The 25,058-nt window shown below is 44.8% G+C and overlaps 1 protein-coding gene across 2 annotated transcripts in view; it reads left to right on the plus strand.

Moving 5' to 3' along the window:
* Nucleotides 1-25,058, plus strand: part of SLC15A2 (solute carrier family 15 (oligopeptide transporter), member 2) — a 139,483-nt gene that overhangs the window by 18,025 nt on the left and 96,400 nt on the right. Inside the window, exons 4-7 of one of the 2 annotated variants that reach the window (XM_015415612.1) lie at nucleotides 9,074-9,161; nucleotides 11,481-11,622; nucleotides 16,063-16,155; nucleotides 18,438-18,537. In XM_015415612.1, the coding sequence (XP_015271098.1) occupies nucleotides 9,074-9,161; nucleotides 11,481-11,622; nucleotides 16,063-16,155; nucleotides 18,438-18,537 (423 nt within the window). Of the gene's footprint in view, nucleotides 1-9,073; nucleotides 9,162-11,480; nucleotides 11,623-16,062; nucleotides 16,156-18,437; nucleotides 18,538-25,058 lie in introns of those variants that run through there. The other variant, XM_015415611.1, reaches the window with a different exon arrangement.

Here is a 25,058-nt window from a genome sequence, read left to right on the forward strand (position 1 = left end):
ACTGTAGCACACGTTTATTGTACACACAAACAAAGACTAACTCTAACGGCTGGCAGACCAACTATATACATATCCACCCAGCAACCCCCCATTCCCATTGGAGGGTTTGAATGTCCCGCCAAAGTGGCTATTGGTTGGGGCTGGGGGATCCAGGATCCAAAGTTTCCATTGTTCTAGGATCCAAGCTCTTACCTGTGCCGCGGACCCCTGGTGGCGGTCCGTGTACATAACACCCGGTTTCCTTTGACCTCAACCCTACGGTGGTGCCAGTTCAGTTGAAGGCACACCGGGTGTCCTTTGCATTGAAACCGTGCACTGATGAGGAGTTGGACCATCTCATTGCACAGGGAGTGCTGGAGCCAGTCTTGCATGCCAGGTGGGAGACTCCTATCGTCACACCCATTAAGCCCAATGGGACTTTAAGAATCTGTGCAGACTACAAATGCACAATTAACAAAGCTTTACAACAACACGCGTTCCCAGTACCAGTCGTCAGCCACCTTTTAGCTTTGTTCGCCAGAGGGAAGATTTTCACCAAGCTTGACCTGGCACAGGCATATCACCAACTGCCTGTCACTGCAGCCACGGCCGAAGCTCAAATGATTGTCATGCACTGAGGGGCATTCAAAGTTAACCGCCTGCAGTTTGAGGTTAGAGTCACCCTGGACTTTTCCAAGGCCTCATGGAAGGTCTGTTTCGGGACATTCCGGGCGTTGTTCCATATTTTGACGACGTCCTGATAGCCGGTGCGTACACAGAGGAGCTGGCAGACCGCCTTCAAGAGGTCCTTCACAGTTTCCAAGACGTGGGTCTCAAGGTAAAGCAGGAGAAATGCCAGTTTGGAGTCCCCAAAGTCGAGTTTTTGGGACTCCTTATTGACGCTGACGGCATTCACCCAACGGAGAGCAAGGTTAAGGCAATCCACAGCGCACCAACCCCAACATCAAAAACGGAACTACAATCATTCTTAGGCCTCCTCATCTTCTACCATTTGTTCCTGCCACACAAGGCATCAGTTGCTGAACCATTGCATCGCCTGCTGGAGAAAAAGGCACCGTGGAGTTGGGGGCCAAGGCACGCCTGGGCGTTCACTGCTGTCAAGGACTTATTGTCATCAAACACCATTCTCATGCATTATGATGAGCCCATGCTGTTCATCTTTGCAGCTGACGGATCACCCTACAGAATCGGCGCTGTTCTTAGTCATTGTTTGCCTGATGGTTGGGAAGCCCCGTTCGCATACTTTTCCAGAACCTTGTCGTAGGCAGAGAGAAACTATGCACAAATTGACAAGGAAGCCCTTGCCCTTGTTGCTGACGTAAAAAAAACCCCACGATTTTGTGTATGGGCGACGGTTCCAGATTGTGACAGGCCATAAGCCGCTCTTGAGTTTGTTCGTGCCGGACCGCCAGATGCCCCAGGTCCTGTCACCTCGAATGCTCTGTTGGTCGGTATTCCTGTCAGCCTGCACCTATGACCTACCGACCGGGTAAGGCTATCAGCCACACCGATGCACTGAGCTGCCTGCCTCTCCGGGAACTGGCTGTCGATCCATTCCCTGCCTACCAAATCATGGCCATCAAGGAGCTTCCCCAACCACCGCTTCATGCTTCTGATGTTGCATCATACTCTGCTAAGGACCCCATGATTTCCCGGGTCCTCAACTGAGTGTGGAGGGGATGGCCATCCAGCTGGCTAGAGACTGAGCTCCAGACTTACAAGTCGCGTCAACATGACTTGTTGGTCCACAAGGGATGCCTACTTTGAGAGAGCCGCATGGTTTTCCTGGTTCAAACTGTATATAGTTGGGTTGTTCTGTGTGTTGTTTGTCTGTGTTCTGAACTAATAAAGAGATCACTTGTTTGAAACACTGCCTCAATCTCAATAAATAGAATCTGAAGGAGATTCATTAGTATCTAAGGAGATTAATTGGCTGACATCCCAGGAATGACTTGTCAATTTCTGTATTGTTTCTTTTAGGGCCAAGACCCATGTGACCTCTTGAAAAAGTCTGTGGACTAAGACCAGAGCTTTTATTCTGTTAGTTTGAAATTTTAATGCTTTAATTGTAGGCTGCCTCGAGCCATGAGGAAAGGGGATACAAACATTTCAATGAACAAAGCATAAATAAATTATAACAGAAGTTTTTTTTTAAGTGTTTTCCTTCCATACATCTCTTATTTGGGCTGGATCGGATGATGCTTTCTACCTGAATCTTCTCCCTATGTGTAGTACCTGGGAGGGGGCGCAAGATCACACTTTCTAGTCATCCACTATGCATGCTTGCCTTGCTGGCCACCCATTCATGGTTGTAATTACTGAATCCAACCTATTCATTGTAAAGGGAGCTGGAAAACATCAAGTTCCTTTACACAATGCAGAAATCAGTCATGCTAACTGGACTTGCTTGCACTAGATTTTTCACACATAACATTCCGTTATAATCTTACGCTCTTGCGTAGATACTCTGTGGGACTGGCACGCCCATTAATAGCAGTGGGAAGGTGTGATCTTGATCTTGAATAATGTATAGGGAGAAACTCAGGAAGGACTGGGCCATTGGGAGGTTTCAGATTTTAAAATCAATATGATAAAAGTTAAAAGTCCACCTTGATTATTCGAAATGGGGGATTCAGACTTGTATTTATTTTGTAACCGAACAATATGCAATAAGGGGGGAAACAGCTAGGACAGGTGAGTGTAAAATGTTCGGCAAGAGAATAATTAAGTGGTGTCCTCCTGTCCTTCACTACCCCAGTTTGCAAGAAGAACCAGGCTTTTCAAGATGTGTCGGAATTAGAATGTTCGCAGAAAATTCCTTCTAACTTGGCTTCATCCTAAAAGTTATTTGAGTAACAAGTTAAAATGTCAACTTCTCTTGAATGATTCGATCCCTGAGATCACTAATGATGTTGCCAAGTTTCTTACCAAAGTTCTTAAGGTACAAAATTTTAGATAGTACTATTTTGATTGCACTAAATTTGTATGGAATCTTAGATTTTAATTTTACAATACAATGTTTTATATACCTTATGACTAATGATATGCCAATATAGGTCTATGAATGAATGAATTAGAATGTTTAGTCTTGCTCTCAGCTGAAGCCTGAACACACTTGATTAGAAACAATATTCATATTTTTAATTCCAGTCTCGATCATGAGAGAGAAGAGAAGAGATTGGATTTATACCCCGCCCTTCCCTACCCAAAGGTGTCTTAGAGCGGCTTACAAACTCCTTTCCCTTCCCCTCCCCACAACAGACACCCTGTGAGGTAGGTGGGGCTGAGAGAGCTCTGACAGAGACTGCTCTTTTTCAAGAACAGCTCTTATCAGAACTATGGCTTGCCCAAGGTCATCCAGCCAGGTGCAAGTGGAGGAGTGGGGAATCAAACCAGGCTCTCCCAGATTAGAGTCCGCGCACTTAACCACTACACCAAACTGGCCCATGAGATATGAATCAACCATCTGTGAATTCTAGATGATTCTAATTTATTTATTTATTTATTAATCTATTAATTCAATTTATACCCCGCCCTCCCCGCGAACGGGCTCAGGGCAGCTTACAACCTGTGCACCAGTTGCCGATAAAACCATATAAATAATTTTAAAACAATACAACACAGATAAAATCATAGAATAATGCATGTGCTTCCGGGATCATATCAGATATGAAGCTCTGTTTTTGATTGCGCATGCTCTGTGAGGGGCGAACTACACTGGATGCCCAGTACTGTGTATATTATCCTTGTCTAGTTTTTCTTTAAAAAATTGCAAAGGCTGCCACCAGTCATATACTGAGTGAAACAGCAGTGGTCAGAACACTTAGGGGGCTGAGAAGATGGGCTAGACATCATTCCCATCTCTGCACTGCCTCTGCAACTGTCAAACAGAGCCCAGGTCACCTTGTCATTGGCAATCAGACAAACAGAGCTCTAACACCCTCCCCTCCCCACACAACTTCTTGCCATCAAGTTGCAGTAAGGTTTTCAAATCAAGAGACATTCAGAGGTGGTCTTGCCATTGCCTGCTTCTGCATCACAGCATTGGTATTTCTTTGTGGTCTCCCATCCAAATACTGATCAGAGCTGACCCTGCTTATCTTCTGAGATCTGATGAGATTGGGCTAGCCTGGGCCGTCTGGGTCAGGACATCCCTCAGGGAGCCATCCCTTAGAGAAGATTAATAATGGATACTGCAGCGCACTGTTCAATAAGAGCATAAGAGAAGCCAAAGTTGGATCAGGACAATGGCCCATCCAGTCCAACACTCTGTCACACAGTGGCCAAAGATAACAGGTGCCATCAGGAGGTCCAGCAGTGGGGCCAGGACACTAGAAGCCCTCCCACTGTTACATAAGAACATAAGAGAGTTTATGCCAATAAAGGTATTGTATTTGTAAAAAACATAAGAGAAGCCAATGTTGGATCAGGCCAATGGCCCATCCACTCCAACACTCTGTCACACAGTGGCCAAAGATAACAGGTGCCATCAGGAGGTCCAGCAGTGGGGCCAGGACACTAGAAGCCCTCCCACTGTTACATAAGAACATAAGAGAAGGCCATGTTGGATCAGGCCAATGGCCCATCCAGTCCAACACTCTGTCACACAGTGGCCAGAAATACCAGGTGCCATCAGGAGGTCCAGCAGTGGGGCCAGGACACTAGAAGCCCTCCCACATAAGAGAAGGCCATGTTGGATCAGGCCCATCCAGTCTAACACTCTGTCACACAGTGGCCAAAGATAACAGGTGCCATCAGGAGGTCCAGCAGTGGGGCCAGGACACTAGAAGCCCTCCCACTGTTACATAAGAACATAAGAGAAGGCCATGTTGGATCAGGCCAATGGCCCATCCAGTCAAACACTCTGTCACACAGTGGCCAAAAATAACAGGTGCCATCAGGAGGTCCAGCAGTGGGGCCAGGACACTAGAAGCCCTCCCACTGTTACATAAGAACATAAGAGAAGGCCATGTTGGATCAGGCCAGTGCCCATCCAGTCCAACACTCTGTCACACAGTGGCCAGAAATACCAGGTGCCATCAGGAGGTCCAGCAGTGGGGCCAGGACACTAGAAGCCCTCCCACTGTTACATAAGAACATAAGAGAAGGCCATGTTGGATCAGGCCAGTGGCCCATCCAGTCTAACACTCTGTCACACAGTGGCCAGAAATACCAGGTGCCATCAGGAGGTCCAGCAGTGGGGCCAGGACACTAGGAGCCCTCCCACTATTGCCTCCCCACCCCAAGCACCAAGAATACAGAACATCACTTGCCCCAGACCGAGAATTCCTATCTATACCTTGTAGCTAATAGCCACTGATGGACCTGTGCTCCGTACGCTTATCTAATTCCCTCTTGAAGCCGTCCATGCTTGTTGCCGCCACCACCTCCTGTGGCAGTGAATTCCATGTGTTAATCCCAGAAGTGAAGAGCATTTTTTCCTCGCCCTACCACCCACCCCCATTGTGGAAGGGAACAACAGCAGCCAGAACATCTAGAGAGATAGACAGGTAGGAGTGAATCATCATATATACTCCAGTACCTACATCTTCCCATTACAACAAATTTACTTCGTTATTTTAATTGTGAATTATTTCAGTGTGTTACTGTTGTAAACTGCCCTGGGAATCATTATGGCTGAAATGCAGTTTTTTCAACGTAGCAAATAAATAATAAAGTGGAACACTGGTGCAGAGTGGAAGTTTTCTTAAGTTTTCTTTTGTGCTATTTATCCACTGAAATCTCTCTCCCCCCTCCCTGCTTTTCTTCTACAAGACAAATAATATATTTTTGCCTTGCAACATAGGGGTGCTGTCTCCTGCCAACCTAGTAGTTCGAAAGCAAGAAATTGCAAGTAGATAAATAGGTACCACTTCAGTGGGAAGGTAACAGCGTTCCGTGCGCCTTTGTGTTTAGTCATGCCGGCCACATGACCACGGAAACATCTTCGGACAGAGCTGGCTCTTCGGCTTTGAAAAGGAGATGAGCACCGCAACCCTAGAGTCAGATTCGACTGGCGTTCGAGCAAGGGAACCTTTACCTTTGTAGGGGTGCTGTGTCAATTTTTAGAAGAACATAGATGCTTGAAGGGAAAGAATTAAGAACCTCTTCCCCCACGTGCTGGTCTTCCCCTTTATTTTTCAGCCTCGGCAGTGACATTTTGTGAAACAAAAATGAAAGGGATGAATAATGTGCAACTGAGCATCACATGTTGCTTGGCCTTATAGGTGTACAATGCATTTAGCAATGCTAGGCAGAAGCCTTCTATTTGGTGAGAGGATAATTGTTCACTGAAAGAAGATAATTGTTTCTCGCAATAATGAGAAAATGAACCCAAGCATGATACAGAATGAATTAATGCTTGAAAGATAGTTCAGTATGATTATATTATATTGCATTCATCCAGGTTTTAACAGTATGATTGCATTCACTCAATAAAGTAAGCCCTTCCATGGAAGAGAACACACACGTTCCCCAGTGAGTATTCTCCTTCATATACCAATACAATATCATTTGAGAAAGTGCAAGTTTCAGTGAGGCGGGTGCCTGTTTTCAGTATTAAGGGTTTTAAATGTGGACATTAAATTCATTAAATTCATCTAGAGAGCATGGTTGGTTGCTGTTGCACCCATGATAGGAGCACTGGATTTCCTTTTCACTGTCAGATGGGCTTATGTTCCTTTGTACTCTATTTCGACCCTTTATATCCTGGGATAACACCACAATGATGCAACAGCACTCTGGGACAACCGCCAGCAAGCATTGTTTCCTTGTTGTACAGTGAAGCGTCACAAAATTGAGAACAAGAGGGGGTTGGCTCTGAAATAAATATTAGTGTCAGTTTGTTTGTTTTCCAGTCATGTAGTAATGTCTCAGGGTTTCGTGTCTGGAAACCTGAGTCCTACCTCTGAAATCACCATTTTGTTTTTCCCTTTCCTTTTTGTATGTTAAGAGTGTCAAACTCCATCTACACATTGCAAAGTCCTCATGTTTGCTGAGAAACAATACAAATCCTTTGTATCACATGTGTATTGGGAGTTTTGTGTTTCCCAGACACACACTGGCTGTTTTCTGTTCACGACCACAGCATGTAGGGAGAAGTGGCTTTAGCCTCCCACATGCACATGCACAGGCTGTAGGCCATGATTGTTGCCCAGGCCAGGAGAGAGAGAAGGAGGCAATGGTTGCTTCTGGCCATATGTCCAGGCATTTGGACGGTGGTTGCCGGCAGCAGGTGGGCTGGCCCGCTAAGCATGGGAGCTTGAGGTGGGCTCTGACACAGGGGGCTACGCCAGAGCCTGGCAGCAGATTTAAACAGTGCCTCTGGGAGCACTCAGGGTGGTTTTTTCTCGGCACCTCCCACCCTCCATCCTTTCTTTTCAGTGTTTTGGTTTGTTTGCCATTTTAACGGTTGTATCTTGTCACAGCTTGGGCAGTTTAGGCATTGGGTCAGATCCTTTGGGGGGAAGACGGGCCTGCATGCCCACCTTCCCAGTTTGGGGACTCCCTTGAAGGGAGTAACAGCGTTCCATGTGCCTTGGTGTTCAGTCATGCCGGCCACATGACCATGGAAACGTCTTTGGACAGCGCTGGCTCTTCGGCTTTGAAATGGAGATGAGCACCGCAACCCTAGAGTCGGACTCAACCAGCTTTCGAGCAAGGGAACCTTTACCTTTACCTTTGAAGGGTTGAGCCATTATGCAGCATGCCCAGCTTGGGGGCGGTTCGCGGGATCACCACTCAGCAACCCCTACCCATGTAGTAACCACAATTCTTGTCACTCCACAGTTTTGCTCTCCAGCAGGCAGGCTGGGGGAGTTTGGTCTCACTGGGTAGTGGGCGGGTCGCCCAATACTGGGATCCGTCCCCATGCTGCGCCGATGCTCCTTGATCTGTAATCAATAAAGCAGTGGCCCGTTTTCTTCCATGAACATGCTGTGTTTTTCCTCCTCTGCACACTCTCTCCCTGTTAGGCCATGGGCTTGCAAACTACCTCATGGAACCACTACAGGCTGCATTGTAAAAATCACATTAGTTACGTGACTGCACACAAGTTTCACAACAGAGACAATGTCCACTGCATGGAGCAGTTTGTGGAGGTGAAAACAGCATATGGAAGAGGAGGCTAAAGATGTACTACACACATGTTGGCATTTATTTGGTTTAAAAGAACTGGGAGCTTGATGAAGTAAAAGGAACTTTCTGGAAAACAAAATACATTGTTCACCCTGATTCAGCACTCTTCTGATGCACACACAAAGCTTCTCTTTCAAATGTTTGTGATGAAGATTCTCACCTACCCCCCCCCCCATGTGTTATACCGTATACTTACTTGGACTTTCGGTATCAAAACGCCTGCATAACTTTCAAAGCCTCCACAGATACATCTGTGACAACCCTCTGCCCAGAAAATATATACAGGGAAAATATATATTCAAGCAGAAAACATATAGGGAAAATATGTATTCAAGATCATTCACTTCCAATGGACATTCACTCAGTGTGTTTACTGGCAATCCCGGGGCATCACTATTTATGTTAAGCTTTGTATTTCCTTGAGTCCCTTCTTCAGGGCCAGCTGTCTTGTTCTGAATTTAAAATATAGGTGTGTGTATTCGTCTCTGGAATTCTAGGGTGTGTGTATCATTATGTCAGCTGTACCTGTTTGGTGTCGTGGTTAAGTACGCGTACTCTAATCTGGGAGAACCAGGTTTGATTCCCCACTCCTCCACTTGCACCTGGCTGGATGACCTTGGGCAAGCCGTAGTTCTGGCACAGCTGTTCTTGAAAAAAGAGCAGTTTCTGTCAGAGCTCTCTCAGCCCCACCTACCTCACAGGGTGTCTGTTGTGGGGAGGGGAAGGGAAAGGAGTTTGTAAGCCGCTCTGAGACACCTTTGGGAAGGGCGGGGTATAAATCCAATCTCCTCCTCCTCCTCCTCCTCCTCCTCTCTTCTTCTTCTTCTTCTTCTTCTTCTTCTTCTTCTTCTTCTTCTTCTTCTTCTTCTTCTTCTTCTTCTTCCTACAATGCCAGAACAATTTTTCACAGGACCCTCTTTCTGGTTTTTTCCTATAGAAAATATGTGGTACCAATTACCCTCTCAGCATTGCCTTCATTGTGGTGAATGAGTTTTGTGAGCGCTTCTCCTACTATGGCTTGAAAGGTACGTGATGTATCTTTGGTCATTTTTCACCAGTTTTTCTGAGGGAAATTCATCTCCTTATGCAACTGTTTTGTCTTTAGTTAGGGGAAGAGTTGGAGGAGGGTAATTAATTTTAGAAATTATTAAGAAAAAAACTCTTGTTTGGTTTCTTGCCTTAAGATCTTGAATGGCCTCAAATTCCACACCTATCTCTCATATGCTCATATGCTAACAAGACTAACTGAAGGGCTATAAGGATACCCCTGACTGTATCCCACCTCTTGCCTTTTATGACAACAGTAAAAGCATCACCGGTACACTGTTAGCAAAGGATGGCAGTTGTATTCCATGGCTGGGGGGGGGAAGTTAGATGTAAAAGGGGTGGGGTAGGTGGCCAAACATGTCTTCCTTCTAGCAACAGAGAAACTACAAGAAAGATTTTTTTTCTTCATCAGAGGAAGCTTTTTCTTTTAAAAAAGTCCTAATCCATGGGAAGACGTTTTTTGTTGAAGGAAGACTTAAGCCCTGTATTTGTGTTACAGTGAATACATATATATCCTTCCTGTAAAGCGTACATCTGTTTGTAAGAAAGAGCCAACATGTGTTCACTTTACAAATGAAACCATGGACCAGTACCTAGATAACTATAGGGTTTGAATTTATTATTATCAGGGCTATTTTTGGACAGGAACGCACAGGAACGGAGTTCCGTCTGGCTTCTGAGTTGGCCACACCCACTACAGCCAAAACCTCCGCATGCGTGGCTACAGAGGGAAGGCCTGGAGAGCGACCCCCCCCCCAGCGACTCCGAGGCCGGCAGGCCAGGGGTCCCCCTGAAAGGATCGGCAAGGCATTTAAATGCCTCCCTGTGCCTTCCCCGGCCTGTCCAAGGGCCAGCTTGCCTGGGCTCCCCGCAGCCACAGGGCGCCCAGGCAAGCCAAGGGAAGGCATGGGGTGTGTGGCCTAATATGCTAATGAGTTTCTGCTGTTGGGTATGGCCTATTATGCTAATAAGTTCCTGCTGGGCTTTTTTCTACACAAAAAGCCCTGCTCATTATCATTTTATTTACAAAACGTATATCCTGCCTTTCTGCCCCCACATGGGCCACCGATGCAGCTAGCAAATTAGAACATACACAGTAAAACCTACCCACACCCACAAAAAACACACATCATTAAAAGAGTTTTTTAAAAATGAGCTTAAATACATACAGACCTAAACATAACAATTAGAACATTGGGCAGAAAGGAGGGATCACTGTTGGAATGCCAAACAAAACAAAACAAAAGTCTTCGCCTACTGGCGGAAGACAGCAGCAGAAGAGGACAGACAAATCTCCATGGGGAGAGAGATTTCCCAAGTTTTGTTGCCACAACTGAGAAGGGCCTCTCCTGGGTTGCCACTTGCCCAGTGTCAGAAGCCAGGGACACCTAAAGCAGGGCCTCTGATGATGACGGAAGGGGTTGGGGGGATCCATAAGGGAGTCAGCAATCCTTCAGGTATGTTGGTCCTAAACCATACAGGGGTTTGTATCACATGTTCAGCTGTGTATGCAGGGGTCATTTCGTAGAAAAACATGTGCAGGAGCTCATTAGCATAACTCATTAGTGTAACTTATTTGCATATGCCACACCCCCTGACATTACCGGAAGTGTGTCAAAAGGCAACACCCACTGCTCAGGCTCCACTGGACTGTTTTGGATTGCTAGCTATTGCGGAGTGGAGGGGACATGCAGATCTGTCCTTGCAGAGGAGGGAGAGCTTGTACCTGAATAAAACCTGGTCTTAAAAGTGCCACTGGACTGTTTTGGACCGGGGGGGCTGGGGAGGGGGCTCTGCAGCTTACCTGGCTGCTTCTTGCTCCGACTGAGGGCTGCTGGGAGCAGGGGGTGGGGCTTGTTGCATGTGCCCGCCCCCTGGGCTCTTTACTGCCGGAGCTGCGCTCCTGTGCGCTCCTGCAGGAATTACCCCTGTGCATATGCGTGAGAATTATTAAATGAACATACAAAGACCAAGTAAGTGTACATTGTACACTGTTTGTACAAATGTTCATTGTGACGTCTGAACAGGGCTTTAGTGGAAGACAGTCTCGTTAGCAGAATGGAGTCATCGGATCCAGCTTTGTGAGACTGAGTCCTAGAGTTGCCAGCTAGACCTCTTAGAAACTCTCTGTTCACCACCTTGAGTTCATTGAGGGAATAAATAAATAAATAATAAAAGAGCCTCTCTCAGTAAAAAATTGGTGGTGTTACTGGTGGTCTCACAACAATTATTGTCATACTTTGAACCTGACACATTATTTACCCAAGTAAATTCTCTCTCGCTCTCTTTTACCGCAGCTGTTTTGACTTTGTACTTCCTTTACTTCCTCCACTGGAATGAGAATACATCCACTTCAGTGTACCATGCCTTCTCCGGTTTGTGTTACTTTACACCTGTTTTTGGAGCATTTATCGCTGACTCTTGGCTGGGAAAATACAAGTAAGGGTGAAATGCATTACTTCATGTCTACAGACTTTTTGCCATTAAGCAGAAGTTACAGCTCCCGCTACCATTTTATGAACAAGTATTGCTAGTTTTAAAACATTTGACATACATTCTCACGAGTTTGCCTTAGTTTGCAGTTGGATTATTGTGTAGCATGGATCAGCATGGTCAGATTAGCTAAGACTAGGTAACAAGAGAGTTGGCAGATCAGATGAAACTGATAGAAGGCACTTCTGGCTATCATGTAGACCTGCTTTTCAATCAGCAAGGCAGGGTCCATGAGCATCCCTAAGCTCTTAACCTCCTCTGAAAAAGCCAACATCACTCCATCAAGGACAAGTGGATCCAGTCCCTCTAGAATGTCAGCCTTCCCAACCAGCAATACCTCTGTCTTGTCTGGATTCGACTTCAGTTTGTTCTGCCAGTTGACCACAGCCTCAAAGCACCAGTTCAGAACCAAGACATATGTACCTGGAGGCTGGGATAATGACATTATCCTGCACTATTGTCCCTTACTCAGCAATCAGTTTTCAGAGATATACTGCCTCTGACCTATTTGGCTGTCAGGCCCAATAGCTGTTGATAGACCTGTTCTCCATAAAGGTAAAGGTAAAGGTTCCCTTGCTCAAAAGCCAGTCAAATCCGACTCTAGGGTTGCGGTGCTCATCTCCGTTTCAAAGCCAAAGAGCCAGCGCTGTCCGAAGACATTTCCGTGGTCAAGTGGCCGGCTTGACTAAACACCAAGGTGCACGGAACTTTGCTCTTTTTTGCTCTTCTCTTTGCCCTATCCTATCTGTTGGTTCCATTCTTGGCCAGTTCGTCTAATTTGCTTTTTGAACTTAGTCAGAGGTGTCGAGCTCATTTGTGATGAGGGCCGGATCTGACATAAATGTCACTTGGTCGGGCCAGGCCGCGTGTGCCATAAAATGTAACAAAAGGTACAGGAGATATAAACTTTATAAAGATGATTTCAGATGCCGAATGGCAATAGCAGGTGTGATTGGATTAGGTGTGATATGCACAGGGGTAGTAGGCATGGAGATAACAGCACTGGTGATGAGACAGGAAACCTAGGTCTCAAACTGGTACAGGGGGATTCAGTCCAGGAGGATGTCTGCTCACCCTCTCCTTCCGAAACTCTTCTGCTGAATTACTTCAGCCTTTAACTCCACTGCTTAATGCTAAGGGAGGCTGAAATTCTCCCCCCACCCCTCGGTTCAAGTCTTCCCACCTTCAGTGTCCAATCTGTGCCCCTTTATTTTCTTGTGTAGGATGTGGACTGGTATGGTATATAAGCCCGATCTCATCAGATCTAGGAAGCTGAGCAGGGTCAGTACTTGGAAGGGAGACCACCAAGGAAGACTCTGCAGAGGAAGGCAAGGGCAAACTGCCTCTGCTTCTCACTTGCCTTGGAAGCCCCTTGCTGGGGTCACCATAAGTCAACTTAGTTTCTTGTGTATAGCTCCAGTTTGGCCAGCGCAAATGGCAGAAGGCCGTTACCATTAAATGGGTGCTGGCAGAGCACTTTGGATGCACAGGGGTAGTAGGCATGGAGATAACAGCACTGGTGATGAGACAGGAAACCTAGGTCTCAAACTGGTACAGGGGGATTCAGTCCAGGAGGATGCAAAGAATAAATGGAAATAAGTCTGAAGAAGTGAGCAGTGACTCATGAAAGCACATACCCTAAAACAAAATTTGTTAGTCTTTAAGGTGCTACTGGACTCTTGCTCTTTCTATTGCTATTAGAAACCACAACACTGAAAAACCAGTGGGGGGACATTTTAACCTTCCAGGACATTCAGTCGCTGACCTAAGAGTAGCAGTTCTCCTTCAGCAGGGGGAAGTCATCCAAACTGGTTAGGTCACGCCTCCTCTCGCTCCAGGCAGGGCTATGCAAATTCGTGTAGATTGTATTGGCTCAGAGTGAGGCTGACTCTCCAGTTTCAATAGCCATGCCACTCCAGCAGGACGCTTGAGCCTAGCTCCGCTTTCTTGGAGACTCTTGCCTTTTGTGGAAGACGGAAAAGCCTTGAAGAAAGACCCCATCATTTGCCTTTAAAAAGAAAAGAGAGACTTTAAGACAAGCCTCTCCTGCCTGAGGTTCCAGGCACCGGAGACTGGCCAACAGCAGAAACATCAACAGCACCACAAGTCGCCATCAGTGGGACACAGTTGTGGCAGGCCTTTCCCATCAGAGGCTTCAGGCATGGGACCGGCACGGGCCAGCACCAGAGGTTAGGAGTTTGGGAGTGCTCTTGGATGCCTCCTTAACAATGGAGGCCCAGGTAGCAGCCACTGCCAGGTCGTCCTTTTACCATCTTGGCTGATTAGGCAGTTGGTTCCCTTCCTTGACCGCGCTGACCTGGCAACAGTGATCCATGCGATGGTCACCTCGAGACTAGACTACTGTAATGCTCTCTACATGGGGCTGCCCTTGTCACAAATTCAGAAGCTACTTCTAGTGCAGAATGCTGTGGCCAGGCTCCTGATGGGTCTCCCCAGGTGGGAGCACATCCAGCATGTCCTGAGGACACTGCACTGGGTGCCAATAGCATACCGAGTTCGCTTCAAGGTGCTGGTTCTTACCTTTAACGCCCTATATGGCCAGGGTCCGGCATACCTGAGGGACTGCATTTCCCCATACATACCCCAGAGAGCACTACGGTCGGGGTCTCAAAACCGATTGACCCTCCCAGGCCCCAAGAATGCCAGGCTTGCTACCACCAGGGCTTTCTCAGTGGTGGCTCCATACTGGTGGAATGAGCTCCCGGAGGAGATCAGGGCCCTGCAGGATCTTTTACAGTTCCGCAGGGCCTGCAAGATGGAGCTCTTCCACCAGGCTTTCAGCTAAGGAGCTGCCACCACTACAGAGCCTTGGCCACTGTAGAGTCCTGGCCCTTGGTTTAGACATCTAGCCTATGCTGCCTTTGTTTCAGAAAGATTGTGAGTAGAAGAATAGTTAGATCTCCGGGCACATTTTTCAAAGTATGCCATCGTAAATAGTTAATTGATCATTACCAGCACTTTATAAATTTGAATTTATAATTTGAACTGTTTTACATGATTTTATGTAGATTTTAATTGTATATGTGTTAACTTGTGTATTGATTTATGTGGGGTGCCCTGAGCCTGCTTTGCAAGGAGGGTGGGGTACAAATTAAACCAATAAATAATGTTGAAGTATAATTCAAAGAACATTAGAGACGTTTGAACACCTAACTTACATTCAACCAGAGGCTCTGCATGCATTGATGAGAGACATCTACATTTCTCCAGTGAGTCAAATAGCATCCCTTGGTACAGTTTCACACTGGAAAAATGGCAGGGAAGGAAGGCTTCGGCCTCCTCACCTAATATGCCCTGGTCCTGATCCAGTCTGGTGTAGTGGTTAAGTGCGCAAACTCTAATCTGGGAGAACCGGGTTTGATTCCCCACTCCTCCACTTGCACCTGGCTGGATGACCTTGGGCAAGCCGTAGTTCTGGCACAGCTGTCCTTGAAAAAGATCAGTTTCTGTCAAGAGCTCTCTCAGCCCCACCCACCTCACAGGGTGTCTGTTGTGGGGAGGGGAAGGGAAAGGAGTTTGTAAGCCGCTCTGAGACACCTTCGGGTAGTGAAGGGCGGGGTATAAATCCAATCTCTTCTTCTTCTTCAAATGGCCCCACGTGTGCCTAAGATTAAATTCCCAGCACAGAACATGCAATATGCATGAACACATGAAGCTGCCTTGTACTGAATCAGTCCATTGGTCCCTCAGAGTCAGTGTGGTCTACTCAGACTGGCAGCAGCTTCCCAGGATCTCAGGCAGAGGTTCCCCCACATCACCTACCACCTAATCCTTTTAACTGGAGATGCCAGGGATTGAACCTGGGACTTCCTGTGTGCCAAGCAGGTGCTCTACCACTGAGCTGCAGTCCCTCCTATTTGATCAAGAGAGCACAGGGAAATTTAACAGGTAGTAAGGCTCTATGGGAAAAAATTGCACCCAACTGTTTATATATTTTATTCTCAATGAAAGTTAGGTCCCTTTAACGTTATTTGGATTGCAGCCATGGACAATGGTATAGAACACAAGCTATCAAAGACTCTTTGAAACATGCTTAAAGTCAGGGCTTCTGCTTTTTATTAGAAATTATTCAGGTGACCCAGGAAACCTCCATAGTGAGGGGAGGGGTGAAGCAGCCCACCACAACCAGAGTAACCAGGTGCATCAGGATTATCTCAGCATTCTGTTCAGTCATACCATCCCCACAACATTGTGAGGAATGATGGAAAAAAATGAATTACACTTCTGGTGGAAACCGGGAAATAGAAAAATGCTTGTACCTTTCCTATCAGAAAACACAGGCACACATTCTGTTTTCGGATTATAAATCAAGGCACTGCATTTGACTGATAGTGTGTTCTGGCTTTTTTCTCTTTTCCTCTACAGAACGATCATTTATCTCTCCATTGTGTATGTGATTGGGCATGTGATCAAGTCAGTTGGGGCCATACCAATGGTGGGAAACCAGATTGGTCATGTGTAAGTAGTGGTAAGATGGGCCTGCAGTGCTTTGATAACATGATTATTAATTGTATTAATTTATGGAGCATTTGAATGCACATTATAATAAGCATTGTGGGAGGTCTTTTTATCTTGGAACATTATGCTTGTATCCCTATCATGTCTGGACATCAAAGCATTGAAAACTGCCTGCTAGTGCCTCATGCTAGAAAATTCAGCCATCTTGAGTCCACCTACAATTTTAAGTGGTGTAGTTCTAGGGAAACTTACTTATTTAAAGATCCAGAAAGCCCCCTGCCAAATATCTCCCTAGCTTCATTCCCCTGTACCGCAACACACACTACTCTGAAGCAGGGGTCATTTCGTATAAAAAGAGGTGCAGGAGCCAGGGGTCTTTTGGGGGGGGACACGGGGAGACGCCATCCCCCCGGGTGAGGTGCGGGAGGGCGGGGCCTGGAGCTCCCTGCTGGTGCCCGCTGGAGGTCGCCGCCGGCTGTGGGGAGGACACACTTCCGGTGATGTCAGGGGTGTGGCATATGCTAATGAGTTATGCTAATGAGTCCCCCTAGCTCTTTTTCTATGAAATGAACCCTGGCTGGAGCCAATTAGCATAACTCATTAGCATAACTTATTTGCATACAGGGGTTTGTATCACATGTTCAGCTGCATATGCAGGGGTCATTTCGTATAAAAAGAGGTGCAGGAGCTCATTAGCATAACTTATTTGCATATGCGACACCCTCTGACATCACCGGGAGTGTGTCCGAAGGCAACACCCACCGCTCAGGCTCCACTGGACTGTTTTGGATTGCTAGCTATTGGGGGGGGGGGACATGCAGGGGAGGGAGAGCTTGTACCTGAATAAAACCTGGTCTTAAAGGTGCCACTGGACTGTTTTGGACTGGGGGGCCGGGGGGGGACTCTGCAACTTATGTGACTGCCTCTTGCTCTGACTGAGGTCTGCTGCAGGAAACGACCCCTGCTCTGAAGTATCCCTGATCCACAAGAGCTGCATTTTACAGTGGTGCTGGAGAGGTTGGAAGCCACCCCCCACCCCACAAAAGCCCCAGTTTGCTCTTTGCATGCTCCCTTGGATCTCAGCCTTATTTTAAAAATTCATGGCCACATTTTTTAAGGAGGGTTACAAAGCCACTATGACACACTCTTACTATAAAAAACAGTGGTGTATATCTGACCACACAGTTCCAGGAACAGCAGGGCTCATCGGGCAGAAGGAAAGTCCACAGGATCCACACACCACTGCGAATAGTCAACAGTAGAATAACAACTAAAATATCAACAGCACAAATCCAAATTCTTCTAAACAGACAGATCCAGTGAAACATGTTGAACAGTTCAGCTTTCAAAAGCCTGCCTGATTAGATAACAGTTACAAGCATACCTGCCAGAATCTCATTAAGAGGCACTGTGGCAACTCTTTGGCATCTTGTCCCAAACCTCCTTCCAGCATTAACATAAGAACATAAGAGATGCCAATGTTGGATCAGGCCAAAGGCCCATCCAGTCCAACACTCTATCACACATTGGCCAGAAATACCAGGTGCCATCAGGAGGTCCACCAGTGGGGCCCGGACATTAGAAGCCCTCCCACTGTTGACCCCCCCAAGCACCAAGATGACAGAGCATCACTTACCCCAGAGTCCCTATCTATACCTTGTGGCTAATAGCCACTGATGGACCTCTGCTCCATATGCTCATCTAATTCCCTTTTGAAGCCATTCTTAAATTGTCTTTGTTCTGAAGGTATCAGTCAGGTGTGAGACCTCATTCAATGCTTATTGCAAGTGGCCTGGTAGGATCTCATCCTAGCGTAATAAACACAGCGGTGTTTCCAAAACTTTGGATAGCTGAGCAGACATGCTGCTTAGCTGCAGCTGTTCACGTGTCCTTCAAGCATTCTGTGCACCCTTTTGCCCAGAACTTAAAGATGGCCTGTAAGTACCTGTGCAGTGGTGATGCTTTTGGGATTACTGTACCTATCTACTGTAGCATAGATTGCATCAAGGAATGGGAGTCAGTGTTTCAAAGACATGGAGCGGCAGGTGCACCCAACATGTGGGCATAATTTTTGAAGGCATGCTGTACTCTCAATTTAGCCATGTGTTTCCTATATTCAGCTGCTTTATGCCATGGTGGGGAATGTTGTCATAAAACAGTGGTTTTCTGGCTAGCAGTAAATGTGAATGACTTAAAGGTTCCTTAGTATCCAGTATAGCCATGAGGCTCTGCTATTCCCCCAAGTTGTTCTTTGGTGCTGAAGTTTTCATCCTTGTTTGAAGGGTTATGTCAATGACTGGCCTGTCTCTGATTGCTCTTGGAACTGGAGGTATCAAACCCTGTGTGGCAGCGTTCGGTGGAGACCAGTTTGAAGAGGAGCATGTAAGACTTTTATTTCCTCCATGTAGCTTTTTAATTCTTGTTTAGAATAAAGAATTAATTATTATTTCATGTTAGAGTAAACACAGTATCGAACTCCTTTCTACAATGCATGCCTATGATATATAGCTGACATGGAAGCACATTATATATAACAATGTGTAAAAGCTTCTACCACAGGAATTGGGAACTGGGCTGTCTATCTTATTTTAATACACAATCAATTGCAATGCAAATGTGTTGTTTGTGTCTTTGCAACTGAACCAAAGAAACAACAAAGAAACTGTCTATTAATAATCAGAGGTGCAGTATTTTGATGTTGATTTTGCATACGACTATATCTTATCCACTCTGAGCTTTACTTTTTCACCAGTAGCTGGAAAACAATATGAATATGTGAATATAAGAACAACATATCTAAAATATGAAGTGAGATTCTTATTTGGTGATGAGAGCTTGGTAATATCAGAATCACATAAATCATGTAATTCAAACCAAAAATTAAAGAACAAGTATTATTCTGTTCCAAGGCTTCTAGAAGCTCAAGTCCCATTACAGTAAGTAGCCAACGCATTAGTCTAATAGTTTCACATCATTTTATTGATCTCCATGCATCCAAGATTCAGTAACTCATGTTAGAGCTGCTGGGTGAATGAAGGCGTTCATACTTATGAAGAATCCATGTATCAGACTAATGGTAAAAAGAGATTAATTCTGTGCCTCTCACTTGCCGCTGGAAAAAGTTCTAAAACAAAACGGAATAGACTTTTCTCGGGCTTGCTAAGCTGCAGGAAAGGGGCTTATCTATACCAACAGAGTGACCTATATTAGATCATATGACCTAAAGAGTCCTTAAACTACATTTCCCATGGTGCCATGTCTTAAAGGCAGAGGGCTCATTTTCCTACTCTAAAGCAATCTGCTAGCTACATATTCTGCTGGGGGCAGTACAAATAGGGTTGCCAAGTACCTACATACGACACATGCTTCCCCGCCGGAAGATTCTTGCTTGTAACACAGGCGCTGCACTGTTCCGTCGCCAGACGTAACGTAGGCACGTAGCTGGGCGACGCTCTGGTAATGGAACTGGAAACTCGATGATAAACATCTATCTTAGTTTCAGAGTCTTTTCTTCTTGCGTTTCTTCCTTGTCTGAAGTTTGGGAGCGGCTTCTCCTTTTTCAGATTCCGTAGTCTCTGAAGATTTAGAACTAGTGCTTGTTGAATCCTGTGAGTAGGAATCTTCGACATCTTCCTCCTCCTCCGCAGAAAGTTTTGTCTTCTTTTCTTTTTTATTTTGATTTAGCTTTGAAAATTGGACCATAAACTTATTTGCTTTAGGAACAGAGTCAATCTTAAAATTTTTGTCCTCATATTTGAAACTCAGTCCTTCAGGAAATATCCATCTGTTGGGTATTCCCTTTTTTTGTAGAAAGAGAGTAAGTTCCTTATAAAGTATCCTCTTCTTCCTCACTTCAAAGGGGATATCTTTCAGAATTTTTACATCATCGTTTTTTATTTTTAAAGCCTTCCCCATCGTGGATTTTAGCACCAGATCCCTGATAGATCGTTTCGTGAATTTCAAATAAATTTCTCCTGGGAGTTTTTTTTCTTTATAAAGTCTGGATAAATCCTGTAGGTCAAGTCCATCTTGTTCAATAATTCTTCTCATTTGTAATCCATTAGTAGTACAAGAGAGTCCGCTAAGATTTCCTTTATGTTCTCGTTTTTTTCTTCTGGAATCCTCTGGAAACGTAGGACGTATGTGAATCTTTCCAGCTGGAGCTGTATTAGCTATGTTTTGTCAGAAGATCTTTCTTTATCCGCTTCATCCATTCTTTTGTTAATACTCTCAGTCTTTTCCCCCATCATTTTTATTGTTTTCTCTGTTGCTGAGGTTCTCTTATCCATTTGAGTCAGTTGTTTTTGGACCGTGTCCAATTTAGTGTTGAGATTAGTCATCTGCTCCATTAGAGGGCGCAGTGCATTTGCTAGCAATGTAGAAAAGTCTGTGTTTACTTCCTGGTTCCGGGAGGGAGTCAGTTGATTATTTCCTGGGAGTGTTTTTTTCTCCGGCATCGTTTTCCGCCCCCTCCCCGCCATAATATCAACAAGAAGTAAGTTTTCCAAAACAAGATAAAAGTTCAACGATTTTAGTCGGCTTTATATTAGCATGCAGTTTCTGACTTCGTTAAGATTTTCTTCAGTTTAGATTAGCTTAAAGTCTATTGTTCTCAATTGAAAACCGCTTTTCAGGTTTTACTGGGGGGGGGGAGAGTCTTGAGTTAGGGTTGATTGTTTTATCCTGTTTTTATGTTGTTTTATGCTTTGGCACATGGTGCCCTATTGTAAGCCGCCCTGAGCCCGCTTGCGGGGAGGGCGGGGTAGAAATGTAATAATAAATAAATAAACAGCTCCTACCCCATGTTGGATCGGTCAAAGGCAATTCCACCCCCAGCAAGCTCAGATTCTCAAGGATTATTTACTGAGGTCTGTAATACATGCTTTCCCCATTCCTCTGCACCAGATGTCTTAGGCAGTGAAGTCTTTCTGCTTCTTCGGCTTGCCCTGAGGGGATCCCTATTTCTTTGGGTGCCCTATGACTGACCATTTCAGGCCTTCCTGACCCCCACATTGATCCTGCTTTCTGTTCTTTCTCCTCCCTTTCCTCCCAGCTAGACTTCTCCTTTGCTGTCTCCAACCTGTCTTCTAGGTTACTCCTTCTCCTTGATGTTATCCTCTACCACCCTCTCTTCTAGTCCCTCTTCTTTTTATATCCTCTTCCCTTCCTTCATCCAGCTATACTACCATGTCCTGAACAATTCAGTAAAAATAGGAAGCAGGGGGGATCAACCTTTTGAGGCTCCTATGAATCCCAGAAGGGAAGAGTTTGGGGTTAGATTTTCATGAACTTGCATGGGCCCCCTCCTTCCCCCTCCTTCCAGTAGTAAACTGGCTGACCCCTGTATGGATAATGAAAGCTGTATGAAAGCATCCTCAGATGCCATTGGTGTTTCGATGAACTCAGAGGTTTCCACAAGCATGACTTCTGGACCATGAAAATATAACTAACTAAAGCAACCCGAGAAGGACTAACTGTGCTCCAGGAGACCCGAAATGTTGAGAGTACATTAAGGAAGGGGGAGGCTCAGGCTTTAATAATCATGGAGATTTTGGGATGTGGTGGGATTTCCAAATCCCTTCCACCGTTCTGCACAAGCCCCTAGTTGGTAGAGAAAAAAATAAATAAATAAAATTTGTAAATATGTATATGCTGGCTGATGATTCATTTCAAATACCTGATGAAGTAGACTCTAGTCCTCAAAAACTTGTGCCAGAAAAAATGTGTTACATTTTAAGATGCTTTAATATTTCTGTTTGTTTTTACTCAAATGTATAGTTCGTGGGCCAAGAGCCAAAAATTGACATATTGGTATCAGTTAAGGCAACAAAGCTTTATTTTTTCCCCTGAAAGGTGTCTATGTATTATATTTTGACATGATAACCCATTCTAATTGGTAGCTTAAGCTTTTTATGCTGTCATCAAGATGGCTGAAGCCAATTTTTCCTGCCTTTTCTCATTTGAGCTATAACCTGTGAACCAAGTGACCAATTTCAAATTTTATAGCATTTTTTGGAAAGCCAATAAATCCCCCTACAAATAATTAATACCCATAATGCCTCTGTCCATTACCTTTTTGTGATATAGGGCATAAATCAAAGCCAATTTTTCCACACTTTTATAAGGTTTATGGCATATAGTCTTTTACCTAATCAAGATAGCCACCTGAAGTATATTAGCCAATTGTAGCTTATTCTATTGCCTTTCCAATAAGCCATAGCATGAATACATTCATCTTGATATGCTACAGTTAGGTGTATGAGAACAGATCCTTGTTTTATGTCATTTTTATCCAACCTAACTGGATAATAGGTAACTTCATGTTACTGCAAAGAAGTATCTTTTAATTTTGTGAGTTTAGCAACTGTTCAATATGCGTATGTTTTATTTACAAATCTTACAGTATCAAACTTTAAAAATGTTTATTAGCACTAAAATCACCCCCTGAGTCCTCAAATTCAACTGCAAAACCACATGGGTTTTTTTCCCTGGTTGCTACAATTTACACATAGCAGTACAAGTAAGTCCATAGGACAGCCATGAGCAGCTTGGCAGTTGACAAGAATTCACATACTTGCATGATAACTTCTTCAAAACTGCAGCTGGTGATTTCATGTTTCCAGTCAATGACAAGATTTTCATCTCTGTCTGTCAGCCATTCATGATCTTTTGGGCTAGGTACATTTGGCTGGATTTGCAAACTGTGTCTTCAAATTCCTGCATAAAAGTTGGTCCTGTGTGCATGAATAGAAAATCTTTACATGGTAGAAGCCGGCTGGACTCTATCACACTTAGCACAAAAAAAGTTCATGCTCAGAAGTAGTGCAGGTATTTGGAACATACATTTGACAAGTGAATTGCTCTTATCTTCTTAAACAACTGTATAGAGTTTTTCCCATATCTACCCTAGTTGACTCAATGTGTCCTGGTAGACTTTGCTCAGTAGTTTCAAGGGAGTGAACTTACCTTGACCTGCAAAAGCACTCATAGTGTCACAACCAGTGAAGGCATGTAGTCCAATCAAGACAACTGACACATTCTGTCCAAGGGAACTTCTAAGTCTGCTTATGTCAATCACTCTTTGTCCCACATTTAACAAATTCAGGGCATGGTGTTACACTTGCAAATCCAAGGCATAGTGTATGAGTACATCAGTGTCTTCTGAAATAACAATAGATTTTGTCCCCACTTTGCTGCATGTAATGCATGCAGCAGCATCCTAGTGTCAACTTCTTGTCTAGACCTCAGCTCACATACTTCTTCCCAGTGGTGTCTGGTGATCTTGAAACAGGCCTCATCACTTGTTGAATAAAGTGTTTTTTCTTCCAACTTTCTTCATGTACTTAGGCGCCCTCCACTGTTGCACCAAGAACTTGATGAGCTCACGCTTGTTAGATAAACTGCACAGATATCTTTTTAACTGCTTGATTTTGTGGTCTGGTACAATATTCTTCACTTGCAGGCAAACAGTTGTTTCACACTTGGACCTTTCAGCATTTTTAATAGAACTTTCTAGGTATACATAAAAACAACATATATCGTCTCACTATGGATATCTTTGTGAAGTATAACAGAGAGTATAGATTCTGCTAACAGTTCAAATGTCTCCTTGTATAAGAGCATAAGAAGAGCCCTGCTGGATCAGAACAGTGGTCCATCTAGTCCAGCATCCTGTCTCATACAATGGCCCAACAGTTCTGGAGGGCTAATGACAGGGCATAGAGACTGAGATGTTGCCCTGATGTTGCCTCCTGACTCTGGGATTCAGAGGTTTAGTTCCTCTAAATGTGGAGGTTCCCCACAATCACCACGGCTAGTTGCCACTGATAGACTGTCCTCCATGAATCCATCTAATCCCCTCTTAAAGCTGTTTATTCCTGTAGCCATCACTACATCCTCTGGCAGCAAAGTCGACAATTTATCTTTATCTTTTGAACTAAACTAAATTCATTCCATCAATGATGCATGTAGATGGGCTTGGTATGTTTTCTGGTGAAGATACATTCTTTCCAACACTCTGGCAAGCACAGCCTAGTTAGTCCTCCAGGTCGATGCATCTGCATTTGTAAGTGCCTAAGGTCGCAGAGGATGAGCAAAGACATTTCTCATATGCAGCTGTCTTTTTTGGCAACAAAGACCATATGCCCAAAGAGGTTTTGGTCAGCCTTGAGTTCAGCTTTCTTAGTTTTACCATAAATGCACTTTGTCCTTTTATTGATACTGGAAAATATTCTCAGGTTTTTTTGGATGTCTTGTCATGAAAATTGGCAGTTGTAGAGCTTATTTCCAAATGCATGTTCTTGAATTCCACATATGCCGCTTCTCCAATTTCATGAGCTGTGAGGAGGGGGCCACAACAACAGTGGGACAAGCTAGCCAAACCTGCCTGATCATGGATCATTGGATTCAACCAATTGTTTGGCATCAGGTGTCAGAGTCCCACAGCAATCAGTGTCAACAACGTTCCTTCAGAAGGACAGGGGGAAGTTATACAGGATTCAAAGTGGGGTCCCCTGATGGAATCAGGCCAATCAGAGGGTGAACTGCAGCGCGCCTAACCTAACGGGTTCATATTCCCAGCAAAGCGAGAGGAGCAAGGTATCAAGGTCATGAGCTCAGGCTAAGAGATAAGGCATGGCAAAAGAAATGATAGTTAACATTCCAGCACTTGAAGATGTTCACCCAGCAGCTTCCTAACTCCCCCCAGTTACAATGGCAGCGTAGCTGACATCAGGTTACCTAATGCTTGGACATTTGCCTTGTTATTATTTTTTTTTAGTCAGATGGAAATCTGGATGTGTCATTGTACTGCTGCATTGACCAATCATACCTCTCAGCTTCTTCAGAAATATGCTTCTGCATTCTGATGTGAGATAGTACTTATTGACAGCTCCTGGACTGAG

This window comes from Gekko japonicus, unplaced genomic scaffold (assembly GCF_001447785.1).
Source record: "Gekko japonicus isolate JY-2015 unplaced genomic scaffold, Gekko_japonicus_V1.1 scaffold2755, whole genome shotgun sequence".
NCBI lineage: Eukaryota > Metazoa > Chordata > Lepidosauria > Squamata > Gekkonidae > Gekko > Gekko japonicus.